Source organism: Alternaria arbusti (assembly GCF_024043155.1).
Source record: "Alternaria arbusti strain BMP 1465 chromosome Unknown scaffold_4, whole genome shotgun sequence".
Taxonomy (NCBI): Eukaryota; Fungi; Ascomycota; class Dothideomycetes; order Pleosporales; family Pleosporaceae; genus Alternaria; species Alternaria arbusti.
The window spans coordinates 544,316-560,844 of NW_026249944.1; the positions used below are offsets into that span (position 1 = coordinate 544,316).

Here is a 16,529-nt window from a genome sequence, read left to right on the forward strand (position 1 = left end):
AGTCGACGATGAGAGAACGGTTTGATGGGGGCGATACATAGCATGGTGAACCTGCGAGCTGCATATCAATAGCAATGAAGACATGAATAACGGTATCATTGATTCATGCAAACGATCGAAACGCCTCGCTGAGATAGTCGCGCTTTATCGTAATCGCACACGCACACATACGTCTCACACGGCGCGCAATCACATCGTCGCCCCAGCCGCGGTCTCCCCATCGACATCCAAAATCGCACATTCCTCATCATCCTTCGGCTTCACCAACTTGATACTCACTTCAGGATCCTGACTATACACCCTCAGACCCAATACACAGACCGCATTCCACGGCTTGGGCTGTTGCGTTTGAGGAACGTCTTGTGGGGGTGGAGCTCCGCCGTAAACATGGTTCCCACGGGGATGAGGATATCTGCGGAAGTCTGGCGGTGGTTGGGAGTGGAAGCGTTGTGGGGGTGGGAATTGTTGGTTGGGGCTGTAAGGTCGGGGGGATTGGGATGGACTGAAGTAGGGTTCGTTGGGGAAGGTTTCGGAGGTGGGTGTGTGGTCTCCGCCGCTGTTGTTGCTGGGGTCGTGTGGTTCGAGTGCGGGCTCTGTAGCGGGCTCTGTCTTGCCTGAGGAGTCCTTCAGTTGGATTGTGAGGTCGGCTGGGGCGTTTGGCTCGTCTTCTGTATCGGATGTTGTGGGTTGTTCGGTGTCGTGGCTAGCATCCTCGGGCGCATCCGTCCCAGTCGTTTGCTCAGGTGGTGAATCGTTGTCTTCAGTTGCCTCCTCGGACTTGCCCGTATTTTCGACTTTCTCTTTGGTCTCGTGCTCGCTCTTCTCTTTCTTCCAAGCCTCGTACTCGGCTTTCTTTTCCTTCTGCCACGCTTCAAACTCCGCCTTTTCCTTCCTCCATGCTTCAAATTCCGCCTTCTCTTTCTCTTTCGCCTCCTTCTTCATCGTCTTCTTCTCTTTCGCCTCTTTTTTTCTCTGTTCCTTCTTCTTTTGCTCTTCCTCAGAAAGTTCGAAGATGCCCTTGGCATTTGCGATGTCGTAGTTGAGACCGATTTGCCTGAGCTTCTGCGGATTGCGTTCCGCCAGCTTGGTTACGACCTCCGGGACATCTGGAGCGTCTTTGTTTCTTGACGCCTCGATCTTTGGTAGGACTTCGTATACTCCAGCTTCAAGGTCAACTTCAGCAGAGATACTACGGTTACCGAACCAAGCACCTCGAGCGCGTATGATGTAGTCGCCTGCTGCAGAACCCTGCTCTTGCAATATGAAGTGCAAGTCGAAGTCATATTTGCCTTCTAGACCCTTGAAGTAGCGCTCATCCAGCTATGAAGAGTCAGTATGTTCACGTCGAATAATGCCTTGCTACTTACCTGACATAGGACAAAGACGGTTGGCCCAGATTTCTTAATTTCCACCGAGAACTTTGTGTTCACATAGCCAGTAACCCATGCGACCGGTACGCTCGTCCAACGCTGCACTACAGTCCATTCCTCGTTGAAGAGCCGCGTGCGGTCAAGAAGATCGAACCTCTTGAGCAGATCCTCATACGACATCCAGAACAGGCCGTCATCTCCAAATTTGTGGCCTAACTTGTCCATCCAGTACGCCGTCCATTCCCGAGACCCGTCGGACCAGGGTCCAGTCCACTCGCCCATGCCGGCATGGACTCGTTTGCCCCAAGGGTTACGTATTAGCACAAGTTGGTACTTGGTACCATCCTCGCCCTCAGCATCAACTGCCTTCAATATCGAATAAGCGTGGCTCAGGGCAAGCCCCCTTCGAGCGTCCGAGTCATCTCCATCCATGCCAGGTGAGGAAGCTGAGAATAGAAACTCTTTGCCGGCTTGCAGTAACTCTGCCCATAGTCGTTTCTTACTCAGGACGCGATCGGTAAGAATCTTCGTTGTAACGCCCCCTGTCAGGTCTTCCACCGCTTCGCCGCTGCAGCCGCCGGCAATGGCATCGTAGTCTCCGTGCACTGCAAGCTCGTTAGTAATCGCAAACATACTCCAAACGATCGTGGCAGGCAGGATTCGTGCATACCTTTGGCGTAAGCCTTCTCCAGTAGCGGCAGCCACGTTTCATTCTCATCAACACAAGATGCGAAATACAGCGCTTCGGATCCAGTCTGGTTATTTTTCTTGTATTTCTTCTCCTTGAAGTTCGCTGGATCATACTGGTCCCCGAAAGCGGTGTCAAAATCGCTGCATTCGAGGTACAGGTTGTCGTCAATGACTGTCCAGATCCACTCGCCATCCCTGTAGAAGACGAACCCATAGACGCCACACTCCTCGTCTCTAGCAACACAGATCTTGTTCATTAGAACGGGATTGCTGCAGATAGTCGCCACAGCAGCAATGAACCAGCAATCGCCATTCGAGCCTTGTCTGAGATCGGAGCTGGAGAAGCCGTCGAGTTCGAATTGCGGGTTTTCGAAGATCCAACCAACGCGATGCACAGAATTGGGGCCGTCTTTACTGCTCTTCGGCCTGTTGGTCAGGAGCTTGGCTGTAGCCGTGAAATCGAACACCGCGCCATCAGACATGACTACCCCACTTTGGACCAGCGTGGAGAGAGCGTTACCCAGCCGCATAGGGCTGATTTGTGGATTTGTTGATTTTGCTGGCTCCTCTTTGAACCAGCTCATCAAACCCCATTGGCAATTTTTGTCTGACAGATCTTCAATGTCAAAGTCGGCATCGGTAAACTTTTCATTTGTGCGATGGCATTCTTTAACGACGCGGGCAACGCGAGCGCGACATTGCGCAGCGGCCGCTTCATAGGATTCAGCTGCATTCTTTCCTGTGACGGTCCCCTCTTTACGCTGCGCAGGCAGTAGATGCGCATACAAACTCGGTGGGAAGATCTTGGTCACCTTCTCGGGTCGCTTCGTGATGAGATTGTCCCAGAATTCGTTGATTGCCTCCTGAGGTGCGCCGGTTTGTGTATCCTCACTCCTCTCAGAGACCATTGTTGCTTTTTCTCTGCGGGGCCCGGGCATCTGTAACGCTGTGGCTGAACTGTTTTGCTCGAAAGCAATTATGTTTGTTCAATCAAGGGACGAGAGCGGAGACGTTTTCAAAAGCGAATGCGAGCACAGAGAGGGGGATGGGAGGAGATGAACATGTGTTGAAGGTCCGTCTGCACTGGCACGTCGACTATAATGTGTCTTGTCGGTTTGGGGGCCGTATCGTCAGATCTGCAGTATTGGCTGCTTACGGCTGCCTGCGGCTGAACATAACGTCCATCTGGCTCCAATAGCATCTCTCGCGCGTGCCAATGGTCGTGCGAATGAAAGCTTGTCATCCCATGGCGATTGTGCAGCTGCTGCAAGTTCCGCAACACACAACAAGGCTGTCGCTCTCTGCGCAAGGCAGCATCGCAGGCAGTGACAGCGACGACAGTGAACGGGTGGGATGTGGAGCGTGAGGCCTAACGCAGAGTAAGCGGTCCAGTTGTTGGTCAAAGTTTGTATGCAGAGTGTGTTCTAGTGCAGGCCACGAGATGGGCCGGGGCACTGTGGCTGGAAGGCGCGGGGCAGGCTGGGCAAAAGGGGTGGCAAGCGCGAACTTCGCGTCCCCCAACCCTTTTGGGCACTTGTCGCAGAACACCGACCTCAAGTCTTATGATCTCATGTATGTCCTTATTCTACCGGCCATATATCCCCCGCATGCGTTTGGCAGGCGCCCGCATGATATATAATCGACTGACTGACTGATCGCTGCCTGCAATGCGATTGGTAGGGTCGTCTTCCGAGATCTGTCGGTGCGCCTTCAAAACCTTGCGATGTTGCGAAAAGCGATGCTGAAATATGGTCTGATAAGTTAGCTCCCCTGTCGGTACTGGCAAATACGCAACATGAAATGCTCCAAGCTGATGAAGACTTGCGTTGTCTATCTATCTCTTGTCGGCGGCAATCGTGTCGCTCCTCATCAGGAAGGCCCGAATAGGGCAATCGTATCCACCACCTTGTCTTCGGACTTTTCTGCGAGACGAGAACACGGCTCGCGAGACTGCGGCTCTTGGGCTGTAGATACGCGCTGAAACCACAGTTGTGCTGGACCCTTGGGCAGCACGTCCATGCCTAGATGTCTTGCGTAGTCGATCGGGAATTGTGGGTCTTTGGAGACAGAGCAATCGGTACCAGGTGTGTTCGGCGACAACATCGCGCTAAGCGTCTAACTCATCGCTTGGCTCTCAGCTGTCTGAAAAGTCATGTTTGGTACCAGCATGCTAGTCATATGTCACTTACTAACAAAGGATCGCACTGCGCAGACCAACCTTGGAATACGATGAGATGCGCGGCACCGAGACGAGGCGGAATCCTACGGCGGTGCCGTTAATACGATGAGCTAATTTCAATGGCAAAACACGACGATTGCCGCAGCTCTTGCCGCAAACTGCAGAAGATGGACGGGCCGGTGTATTCGATCTGGTTATGATATGAAGTAGTCTACTAAGCCGCCAAGGCATGCCGCCTCATGGGTATGTGAAACAGCAACCCCACCCATAGGCGTCTAGATGTACATGTAGCTAGAAGAGAGAGACGAGATAACATTCCTGGACTCCCAATAGTACCGAATAGTGTGTGAAGAATTGAAGACATTATGACTTGCTGGTTTGCACCGGTCGTTGTAATGTAAAGCGACAAAAGGGACAAGATACCGTGTGTGGAAGTCGACCGTGGAACAGTTAAAGAAAGCCTGGTATCGTAGGATCTGACAGACGGGTCACAACGGCAATCGCCATCGGCCTTGCTGTGCAGGCCCTGGCGAGTCTGAAACCCTTGCAAAGCGGGTACCCCTTTGCTTCTGTCTAGCGAGTCGTAAAATCGATTCCTGCAAGGAAGCCTGCCGTTTCGAGATATAGTCGCCAACGACGGCGACGTGAAAAGTAGAGATGCCTGAACGCCATGCTGAGGTAATAAGGCTGACGTGAAAAATGATGATGAAAACCGTAGCGGAGATGGGTGGTGTGCGATGATGTGGGAGGGTCGTCAGCCGCCAATGACAGCTCGCGTGCATCTGGGAACCGGGATCTCGGGTGCTTTGGATCGTAGTTGGCGATCTGTGCATTCCATCTGCAGTCAACGAGTCAGCACCTACATACATGTTGCATCTTACGAATGATCCCTCGCAACACCTTGGCACGTGCCGTAAGTCCAAGGTGTCATTCCTAGGGGAGGGAGAACCTGATCGAAGGGATTGTTGGACTCACCTATGCTTTGGCGGCGCAAGGCCGACAAGTCTTGAGCTTGCATTGCTCGCACTCATAGATGTGAAAGAGTCCAGAAGTGTGACATAGTTGACAGTTCCAGACGACGAGAGTAGTGTCGGACTTGATCAACTTGAAGTTGTGTGTGCAGCTTGCGGGGCGGGCCATGGTAGTGGAAGAGTATTGGTGGAAAGCGTGTGATGAACGGGAACGACTGTCTGGCTGGTAGTGTGAGACACAGATACTGGGGCACGAAGGCTAGATATAGAGAGCGAGGTGAAGTACTGACCTGTATGCTTGCGGCAGGATACCGGTTGAGGCTAAGGTAGGATCGGACTCGAAAGCGAGGGTGTTCAGGGTACGTCGATTCGTGGCTGGCAAAAGCAAGCAAGACTTGGAATGAGAGCGACGTCGGGTGAGGGTTGTTTACTGGAGAAGGAACGATTTCAGGGTTTGCTTGTTGCTACTGTGAGGACGCTAATGACGCGGATCTGTAGTCCGTCTTATACTGACTCTCTCGATGCCGGGCCCAATGGAGAATAAACTTTAGCTACAGGAAGAGCTGAATGCATGTCCACCAGGCGCGGTAGTGTGCAACACGCAGCAGCGTGTAGCCGTCTGGAGGTTCTGCTCTCCTGGACAGAGGGCATCCAAAGCGGATGGCTGCTGCACCGATGGAGCAAAAGATGTACTCGATGGTAGCACAGGTAGGCCGGCTGGGGATCTGCTCCCTCTCCTCCAATATGAGGCCCTCTCAAAGAGACGGGCGTGGTGGGGTTGGTCAAACGCGGGCTGGCCGTTCCGCAGCCGCGGCCATGGTAGCATCTCGACGTCGCGAAGCCCCTGGTGCCGTAGCAGGGAAGGGCGCGATGTGAATGTTCCGAGATGCTTCGAGGATAGCGTTGCCGAATTCTATGTGTCACACCAAACCGTGCCTGCATGCCGCAATTCTCCCATGGCACCTGTGCAGTCTGCTGCATCGAGAGATGCTGGCTGCGGTCCAACTAGGGTCCCTTCTCGGCGTCCAATCCGGCGCCTCTCTGTGCACTGGAATGCGGAAGGAGCTTAGGGCGCATGGCGTCGGCAAATTTAGCTTCGCGCCTGCACTGGCTCAGGCTGCTCCTTCCCCAACGACGTGCCAGCCCTCGTCACGAAGTTTTTGTTTTTCGTCTGCTCCTCGTGAACCCCGGAGAATAGACGCACGCCAATCGCATACCGAGATACGCTGTCCTGCCCGACACCATGAACGACGCGTCCGGCACCATCGTGAGCCGCATGGGCTGTCCAGCGTCCCAGACACCAGCTGCCCAAAACGTTGTCCTGCATGCGCCTCCACCCCGTTTCTTGTCCGCTCCACCTGTCTTCTTTCTTTCACCGTGCCGTCATGACATACAGCCCTCCACTGCAACGTCTTCTGCGATACACGAATGCGTCCGCTCTCTGCATTGAGAAGTGCCGTCGGCACTGTCGCCGGCCTTTCCCTTCGCAGAATACGCGCAGCAACTGATGCAGGTCGGTGCATTTGGTCTGTCTCTGGCTGCTGCGTCAAGTCGACCTCCAGCCAGGTTCAGCTCGTCCAGACGGCTACATGCAGCCTTACATTGCGTGTCCTGCTGTGGCGCGCAGATCCACTCATGGCCGCCAAATAGGTCTGCCTCTATGTCGAGATTCTGCATGCCATGTCGAGGGCATACTTGGACCAAAGCAGCAAGCACCATGCAGGTGGCTGGCGGGAGATCCACTATCAGCTCTATCGACATTGCTTTCTTCTGCGACGAGCAGCCATGACGTTCCGTTCCAGCATGTAATCTCGTTCCTCCAGTATCGGAAGTTAGAGTCCTGTAGCAGTAACATGAGCATAGTAATCACTCACAATTGTCAGAGACACCCCTGACCGGCTTTCATATCTGAGGCCTTTATATGCGCATCGGATGTTTCTGTCAGGAGAAGCTCGGTCATGGCTTGCTGGTTTACGATCCCACCTGTCAGGGGGCATCTGCACAACAACTTGAACCCTAGCGACGCGCTGTTCGTGGTCCTGTTGTTCCTTTTCACGTCGACTACAACATCGTCTTTCCTTTGATGACATGACACGATCTGATTCATTGCTGCCAGATCTCATTACTTACTAAAAGCACATCCGAGATCGGGACATGGAGTTCCAGCGGCCTACCCGACCACAGGCAGATGATCAGAGCTAGGTCCGGCGCATCACACCCTCCTCTGTGTACCACATAAGCCTTGATGGTACCTGACTGGACATCACGACGGGAACTACGTTTTGGAGGCGGTGGTGGGAGCTCTATACTCGCTTGGACCCATCGGTTACACCGGATCGGAGTGAACCTGGCGCTCGGTGCCACAATGCAAGATCGCGACAACCATCACGTCCGCTGTGACCATGGCGCCCGTGTGGCGTCCTGCGTGTGGACGAATGCGCGTCAGTCCCAGACGGGGTGACTTCCTCTTCTCGCTAGCTCCATCGCCCGCCGCAAACACGCCAAGCACGCTTGGCTCACACCCACGCGACCTCTCAAATTCTACCATGGCAAGTGCTTGCGGGGGCTTTCGCTAGCTGCTCAAAAAGCCCCGTTCGCAGCGAGCCTCCAGGTTTGTGGCTTGACACCATGCATCATGGCAGTCAGACACTCTTGTAACGCGACCTAATTTCTCAACCATGCAGCTTCCTGTGTAGACCCATATGGTCGCCGAGGTCTCATTGTCGGCTTGCCAATGTTTCTCCCAGGTGCCCCTCTTCCAGACAAGGATTCGGAGGATATGCTTCTGCGTTGGGTAGTTCAGAATCGGCGATTCAACCGACATCTGAAGATGATACGTGATCACACCACTTTCCACGCTCGAGTACCAACAAATTCGGGCACGCGTCAGACGAAGCACAACGTCTCACCCGCTCTTAAGCTTTATCACGACCTCGAACCAGGCTCTTGGATACGCTTCTCTCCCGCTGCAGCCTCTATTGGCTGGCCAGCCGCTCTACATTGCTGTTGTATACGCCGTTTTCTGTCAATGCAAACGCGTCCCACGCACAGCAACATCGAGGGACATGCCAGCCATTGCACCATACCTGAGACCCGGCGTTCGGAGGCGGACCGTGCAAACTAGTGTCCGCATACTGTGTGCTGGACAGCCAATCGGGGTGTTTATTTTCAGCCTTACGGCTCATCACACTACCTGAGGATCATGAAAATAGAGGGAATTGCGATGGTCCGGCTCCTCCCCAAATAAAGCGCTGGTGTTCTTCTTTCGGTGTATGCCATGGTGGGACGAGAAAGTTCCCGCTCGATGCAGGCAGATAAGGCGCCGTTTCTTCAGTTTTGCGCACCATCACGGTCTTCCATTTACCACATTTGCACGCAGTTGGCTAATTTCCCTATTACAGACTCATGGTACGTACCTGTCATGGTGACACCAGCTCACCGCCTATGTCCGATATTATCCTTATAGCACTATGGAAAGGATGCAGACGCCCAGAGCACCCACTATTTACCTGGAAGGCTTCTATGAACTGCCGCCAAACCGACTCTAGCGGATCGACCTCCACGAACAGCTATGTGGATGCTTCGGGAGGAGCCGTCGTAATCTATGTCTCCCGCATTCGTATGTACATGGCAAGTACGAAGATCATGGTTACTGTGGATCAGCGTTGCAAATGGCAACGGTTGTCTGCAGCTCGCGCGATCAGAGCAAAGGTCAACGTGCGCCTCCACAGCTACACTAACGCTTCTAAACCGGTTCGAGGGCATGTATGAAGCTGGGAAGGGAACTATAACGGCTACGACAAAGAAAGTCGCGAATCGGTTGAGTTCCGGTGTGGGGATTGATCCAGGTTGAGCAACGTACAGCACCGGGGCCACAGGAGCACAAAGCAAGCGGTGAGCTTGTACGACGTCTTTTGCTTAAGGGCGAGGCTGTCTAGAAAGCACAACTACGATCCATGTGGAGATATAGCTGGCGAGTGGATGCCTGAGGGAACCTAGTTGTATATTCTTTGAAAGTACCTCGTCTTGTTGGCGTCGACTCTATGCCTGCTTGATCATCCACGTCATTGGAGACACATTCGTAGCCCCATCCGTGGCAAGCCTGATGGTTGCAATATCTTCCATGACGCTTTGGACGCCCAATATACTTGCGCAGAACCTCAACAACGACCAAGCCTATCCAATCGCACACTACAGTGACACAACATTGTCCTTGATTGAGAGCTCTCCACGTCAGAGGGAGACACTCAACATGAATGCTGCGGCCCAATTCTCGACTTTATATCTCATAACAACGCGCTAAAGCCCAATGAAATATTGAGAGGCGGAGTCGGATGCATTGCGTCTGCGAAGGCGACTAAGTGCATCGTGCGCGCACCGTTGGCCAGGAAGCAATGTGATGTGGTCGTGTGACAGCGCTGCAGCAGCTTGTAAGACGCCTAGTTGATGCACACGTCTGCATAAAGGCAGATAACGATCTTGTTGCTCCTGCCTGGTCTCCCGCTCCCGTAGGTTCCTTGGTCGTTAACAAGTTGTCCAGCCGTCTGCTCGTTGCTGTTCGCGAGTCAGGCACACGTTGCTGGTTGGGGTATCCGCATCGGGTCATTAAAGTGGGGCCGGGCTAAACCCCTCCCGGGCGGATATCTGAGCTAGCATGTCGAACAATTTTGACATGCACGACCGTTACCGGCGTCCTCACCAGCCCTCACCTCAGTTTGCCCACTACGAGAACGTCACTCTCCTCGGCCCGCCCACCATGAGGGGCGCACTCGTCTTTGGCGGGTCTTCGCACCCCAAGCTCGTCGACGGCATCTGCGACAGGCTGGGCACGAAGCCTGGCTCCGCGACGCTGGGCAAGTTCAAGAACGGAGAGACTTCCGTCACCATTCGTATGTTGGCTAGCACTCTCGCCGCCTTCACGTGCTAAGCGTCTCCAGATACCTCGATCCGGAACAAAGATGTCTTCATCGTCCAGAGTGGAAGCGAGAAGTGAGCAGCCCAGCCTTGGTATGCGTCAACGGCTAATGGGTCAGAATCAACGACTCGATCATGGAGCTGCTGATTATGATCTCGGCCTGCAAAGGCGGCTCAGCCAAGTCGGTCACAGGTACTTGGCCTCTGTAAGGCTCGCTGCCAGCTGCTGACATGACCAGCTGTCATGCCCTACTTCCCATACTCGCGCCAGTCCAAGAAGAAGCAGCACCGCGGGGCCATCACCGCCCGCATGGTCGCAAACCTCCTCCACATCGCTGGTGTGAACCATGTCATGACCATCGACCTCCACGCCTCCCAGATGCAGGGCTTCTTCAAGTGCCCTGTCGACAACCTCGTCGCCGAACCCCTCCTCGCCCGCTGGATACGCGTCAACGTGCCGAATTGGAGGGAAGCCGTCGTTGTTAGCAAGAACCCTGGTGGCACCAAGCGCGTCACGTCTCTGGCGGACGCGTTAAAGCTCAGTTTTGGTATTGTCACAACCGACAGGCGGAGGGCAGGCACGGCGGTGCACTGGAACGAGAGCGCCATGTTCGAGCAACTCCGGTTGGATGGCTCATACGAAACCCCCGACGACCTGGTCGAGGCAGCGCTGGATGCCGACGCTGAGATTACGCCCATCTCCAAGATGACGGTAGACTCGAAGGCAGAACCAGGCAAGTCAAGTTTGAAGCGCGTACCGTCGAACCCCCTGCAAAGGCGAGCCAACGGATGGTCAGAGCCGACCGGGAGCCATCCGCTGTCTAAGAGTATGCGCGCAGGCTCCATCGTCGAGCCTGAGGTACCGCTGGAGCCCATTCGAACAGATGTCGAGAAGAACAGGGAAGAACCTGAGGAGCAGAGTGCAGATGAGAGCGGCGCCGAGGAATACACTGACGAGGTATGTTCCCTTGAAAGGGTCTGTTGAATACAGCTAACGTCTGCAGCGCGCGAGGAACGTCATCCACGGACGACTAGTACAAGGCCATATTGTCGACGATACACATCCTTCTCCCTCAATGTCCGCGACATCGACCAACACCTGGCGCAACCGCCCTCCGTCCGAAGGCGAAAACGACGATATACCCTCGCACATGATGTCCTCTTTCATCTCGACTACCTCCTCCACCCGCAACAGGGACACCGAACATTCGCATGCCCTCGGTGGCACATACGACGCCGCTGCATCATCTGAAGATGAGGAAGAGGATCTCAAGAACCCCGAGCTCGAGACCATGGTCACTCTTGTCGGCAACGTCAAGGATCGCCCTGTCTTTATTGTTGACGACATGATGGACAAATCTGCGTCATGGATTGCGGCTGCCGAGACTGTTGTCAAGCGCGGTGGTGCGACAAAGGTCTACTGCTTCGCTACTCATGGTATCTTTGGCGGCGACTGTCTTGAGGAAATGAGCAACTGCGATGTCATCGACAAGATCGTCATCACGAACGCGTTTCCGATCCCCGATCACAAGCTCGCGCAGGCGAGCCCCGATAAGCTGGTGGTCATCAACGTCGACAATCTCCTAGCAGAGGCGATTCGAAGAAACCACCATGGAGAGAGCATGAGCCAGCTTTTCCTCCACTACGACTAGCACACGGGCTCATCAAACACGGGAAAATGACGGATCTAGGATTTGGGGAAATGGTTAGCAAGGCGTATTGGTACCGACCACATGGCTTTGAAGGTCGACACGGCGTTATGGTCAGGCACCGAAAAGCCTATATTGTGGCATGAATAACGATGAAGAAGATACCTTATCAGGCTTATAGCCACACATGCAGTAAGTTGCAAACATGAAAGACAGTATTGATACCAGACTCGTCATTGATGTCTACTCTCTCTTCTTTCTCCTTCCTCACGTAATCTTTGTCCGCGCTTGCAGCCGGACAATGTGAAAACCCCGCAGGTGTCAATGGCCTACCTGAACCACAAAAGACAAACACCAACGATGCAGGCCTTGAGCCTGCAGGAGTCCCGTGATACGATACGGTGTACTCTTAACGGAACGTTGGAAGAGTGAATACCAGCTAGAGCGCCCCTTGAAAATGCCCGGCGCCTCCTAACATGGGACGTCGGGCGTGAGAGGGCTCTTGTACATATAGATTGTGTTATTCTGACTGCTTATGCTGTTGTTGGATGGGGTAGTTAGTATAGACATGCACCCTCTACTGCCTACAAATCTCAGCTTTAAGCTTCTATCGATACCCCTTGGTTCTTATATCTGGCTTACTGTCGAGAACAAATGCCATTCCATGTGCCTCGCTCTGTGTCCACGGTATATACATGAAACCAACGCAACTGTACCCCAGACATATAACCTGTTGGCTATTCTCCATATCTAGCCAGGGAACTACCAACAACTCCACATCGTTACTTTTTCCGTTCACCGGACACCGGAATCTTCACCCCACGCTAAAGGGTGGTGGCAACCCCACTTGGGGTTCTGCACGTCAAGGACTGGTCTCGTCCTCACCGCTTGTTACACGAGTTGCTTAGTGCGCATCTCCCGCAGCTGCCGCCGCTATCATGGTGTATTCGAGAGTCAAGTGTGGCAAGATCCAGGGTATGGAATGCACTTGTGGAGGGCGGAGTGCGCGACAAGGCCGGTTAAGGTGGGTGTGGGTTACGTAGGTACGGAGAATTGCCTCGTAGGATGCGATGGATCTTGCTGCTGCATGGGCGAGATGGGTGTGGTTTGCCTTGGCATGAGATCTCTGGGCAGGTACTAGTTTTCTTCGATGGCATCATTCTCTGAGGAAGAGTTCTGGGTTGTACTCGTGTGTAGCTTCTTTTGAACACTTCTGGGCCTGCCACAGTCATAGTCATCCACATCCATTGGCAATAGGATAGACCAACCCTAGCCAGATTTTGACAGCTATACGCGGACTACAGTTGCCTGTCCTAACAACGGCGTATGCACGACACCATGTCTGAGCGTAGTGCTTGCCGTTCGACTCCGGTTGGCCTGCCGTACACGCCATCAGGGCACAAGTCGAGATAAGGCGACCGTTGGACTCGCAAGCTGGACCAGGGAACTCTCCAATGGCCATCCCTTCTAGTACACCCCAGTCTTTCGCACACTGACGATCATTGTAAGTTGTAGAATATGCTACACAGAGGTGCAGAGGCGCTGCGCGTCTCGGCACAAACCCGGTGGAATAAATGGTTAAACTGCCAAGCAAGCAGTGGTTGAATACAGGAGGCGTAGTAGCGTTATCTTCTGCCTGAATCGTGTAGATGTCAAATTGAGAAGGTCTGGAGCTTTGGAGGCGTGGTGGTGCAGGCAGATAGGGAATACATGCGGGCGACTACCTACGTGGATTGTCGCAGGTCGCTTAGTAGGGAAAAACGGAGATAAGGTAGCAGATAGCGTCACCTGAGACCGAAGGAAGCCTCGGAAGATTTTCGTCTGTCAGCTCCGCCAGCAGCCCAAGCATCTTTTCTTCATCACACCATGGCGCCAGCGACGACTCCTTCGTTCCTACGCAACCAGGCTATCTTCGGCTTACCCTCACTGAAGACACATACAGGGGCGCGGATCCGCCTGCGGCCTGTCCTCACCCCCGCATGATGCGAGGCACGCGCCTCGTCACCGGCTAGATTCCCCAGGAACGTTCATCGAAAAGCAAATTAGTACCACATGGCACTGGCATTGGCGTTGGGTGAGCGCGGCCTTGTTATGCAAGGCCAATTGTGTACTCAGCATGAGCAGAAAAACTGGCCCTATAGCATAACGTGCTTCTGCGACGTGTAGGGGTCGCGTCATCCCCTTACTCCATGCGGCGTTGGCTTGGTCAGAAACATCCCACGAGATCTAACCAGAGAGCATTCTAGCTACACCAACGTGGTGGGTTTTACTAACTCTCACTCCACTCATCTCAGCATCTAGCGCTTGCGCACCGACTGACTTGTGAGGACCCGCATGTCGTCCGGCTTGCAAAGAGCGGGTATGCATGCTGAGATTTCGTATCCCAGTTTTCTACAGCTATGCACGGCTCTAAGAGGTTGAGCTTGCTTCACGCGCCTCTTCGCGTCGCTTCTATCTCGGATTACTTATTCCTAGTCGGACTGGTCAGGCCTGCTGAGTGCCCTTGGACCGAGGCGCGTCGTCCTTGCCGAAAGGCTATACCTTCCCTTCTTAAGTCCAAAAGAATTCAGTCTGGCTCCATCTGTTTCTCCTTCCGCTACGAATCGCTGAATTCTCCACCCTGCCGCGTCAAACAGCATAACCTTTTGCCAAGTTATCTTGATAGTCGCCCAAGAGGTCGAAAACGTAGAGACTGCCAAGCCAACTTGACCTGTCTCAACATCCCTAAAACCTTTCTGGAACCAAAACACACAGACCTCCCCATCTACGGAGACCCCAGATCCACGAGCAGCCCGTTCCCACTGGCGGACAAGAATTGCCAAGTACATTCGAACCCACTATCAGCCTCAAATTGCGTCGATCATACACGTACCATTGTACACGCAGCCGGACGCTTACGCACGCGAAACAAGTGTCCTCTGCAGTCTTATCAATCCACGGACGAACCGCGCCATCTAAAGCGGAACATCATTAGTGCACCGGACCCATACGATCGCCAGGGTCAATTACAGCTCCACGGCCAAGACCCAGCGCGGAAGCATCTGCAACATCCCGCGCTGCATCCCCAGGCCTCCTCTCGATTTTTGGCTCCAGCTCTTTTATGCTAGACGAAGCTAGACACGTTTAAACTACGCACTAGGCAGGATACACCGGAGACTCAAGCGCGTCGGACCTTTACTTTTGGCAGATCATCAAAACGCTCCAGCCAGTTACAGAGGTCACTTGACACACGCGAGCCCCGGCGGAACTTGCTTGGCAGCGCTACCCACGGTACCCACGCACAACACCGAACTTGAGAACTTTCACAATTGATAATCTCTCGGGCAACATATAAGAAGTGCCGACCACCTTCTGTCGTCCTCCAGAACACCAACATCACCTCTCCATAAAACAAATCTTTCCAACCAACATCACCTCCAACCAACGCCTCACCACACACATACCAGAACCAACACCCAATCTGGCGCAATGTCTTCCACTAGCTCAACCTACCACATTCCCTTCCCGAAAAACTTTCTCACTGTCAACACTCCCGTCAAGAAGGCAGCCAGCCCCGGTATTCAATCTCCCACCGAGCCCGTCGTGCCTGCTCACGGGTTTCTATCCAACCGCCCCGCGCGCCACCAGTCCATTTCCTCCGTCTCCAGCATCACCAGCAGCGTTGCCGCCCCACCCTCCGAGACTAGTACTATCAGCGCGCCATCTTCTCCCGCCACAAAGGCTGCCGATTCACCAGTCATTGGCCTTAAGATTTTCGCTCCTCTTGCGGTTAATGCAAAGCATGCGCTTCCGCCGACCTCTTCCTCGGAGATGAGTGCCGCTGAGAGGCAGAGGCGCATGAGCTTTGAGAAGCACACTTTCTTGTCCAACAAGCACTGAGTGTGTGGACGATTACCTCTATCGGATGGAGTTGCAGGCAGCAACACACCCTATACGCCTTTGACAGCGATTCAGCATCATGGAACTAGCGGGAGGAGTTCTGGTCGGGCGTTAACGATGTCATGACTTTCATTTTTTCTCTCTCATACAAAAGTCGATATACCACAAAAGATCCCTCACGGCCGTTAAGGGTATGGATGGGGGTGGGCATGGGCAGGCGTTTACTTTTGGGGGGGTTGACTAGCCGCCGGGAACAGGCAGGCAGTACAGTACATTGAACAGTACAAGTCACATTACCATGAATCCAAACATCACAACAACCTGCACTTGCTTCTCATGCTGTTCTTCCGTAATGTGGTGTTGTGGTAATGTCGAGGGCTGCGGATACCTCATACGGCAAAGCGGTTTCACGATAATAGCCGTAAGAACAACCACGACTATTCCCCCATACCTCACAACCTAAAACTGCGTATTGAATGGCAGCTCACAACTTGTATCTCGTAATAATGTCTTCTTCCCCCCACCAACCACTCGTGTTTTCGCATGTCATTTCCTGAAGCGGACAATCCATCACATGCGCAGACTAGCTTGTCAATTTGAGTTTCCGCCCCGCCCCTTCCCCCGCTGACACGACGGAGTTTGTATTCAGTGTATGCGATTATTTCTGATGCACCGTAAAAGTAGCGTTGCGGGAAGGAGGAGGGAAGGAAGCACGTGAGCGCCTCATTGGTCGAGAGCGGTTAGGAAATGACCCCGTCTCATTATTTGTGATGAGTATTCCTGATGCTGACATAACTCGCTCCCTTCTCTATGTGAGATGTCGAGCTCTGCATACCTCCGATAGAGAAAAGCTGTATGAAGTTTTCTAAGTCAAACA

General features: G+C 53.6%; 3 protein-coding genes across 3 annotated transcripts; 2 read left to right on the plus strand and 1 right to left on the minus strand.

Moving 5' to 3' along the window:
* Positions 1-189: 189 nt before the first annotated feature.
* On the minus strand, positions 190-2,968 carry J4E86_003811 (uncharacterized protein; the record flags this gene model as incomplete). The annotated part of the gene is made up of 3 exons (XM_051444361.1): positions 190-1,320; positions 1,368-1,975; positions 2,041-2,968. The coding sequence occupies 3 exons, from the start codon at positions 2,966-2,968 to the stop codon at positions 190-192; spliced, it is 2,667 nt and encodes an 888-aa protein (XP_051303986.1).
* Positions 2,969-9,966: 6,998 nt separating this feature from the next.
* J4E86_003812 (uncharacterized protein) lies at positions 9,967-11,776 on the plus strand (the record flags this gene model as incomplete). Its single annotated transcript, XM_051444362.1, has 5 exons — positions 9,967-10,099; positions 10,148-10,199; positions 10,244-10,317; positions 10,364-11,082; positions 11,129-11,776. 5 exons carry the CDS (start codon positions 9,967-9,969, stop codon positions 11,774-11,776), a joined length of 1,626 nt encoding a protein of 541 aa, XP_051303987.1.
* Positions 11,777-15,241: 3,465 nt separating this feature from the next.
* Positions 15,242-15,652, plus strand: J4E86_003813 (uncharacterized protein; the record flags this gene model as incomplete). Its single annotated transcript, XM_051444363.1, has 1 exon — positions 15,242-15,652. The coding sequence occupies one exon, from the start codon at positions 15,242-15,244 to the stop codon at positions 15,650-15,652; it is 411 nt and encodes a 136-aa protein (XP_051303988.1).
* Positions 15,653-16,529: the final 877 nt, after the last annotated feature.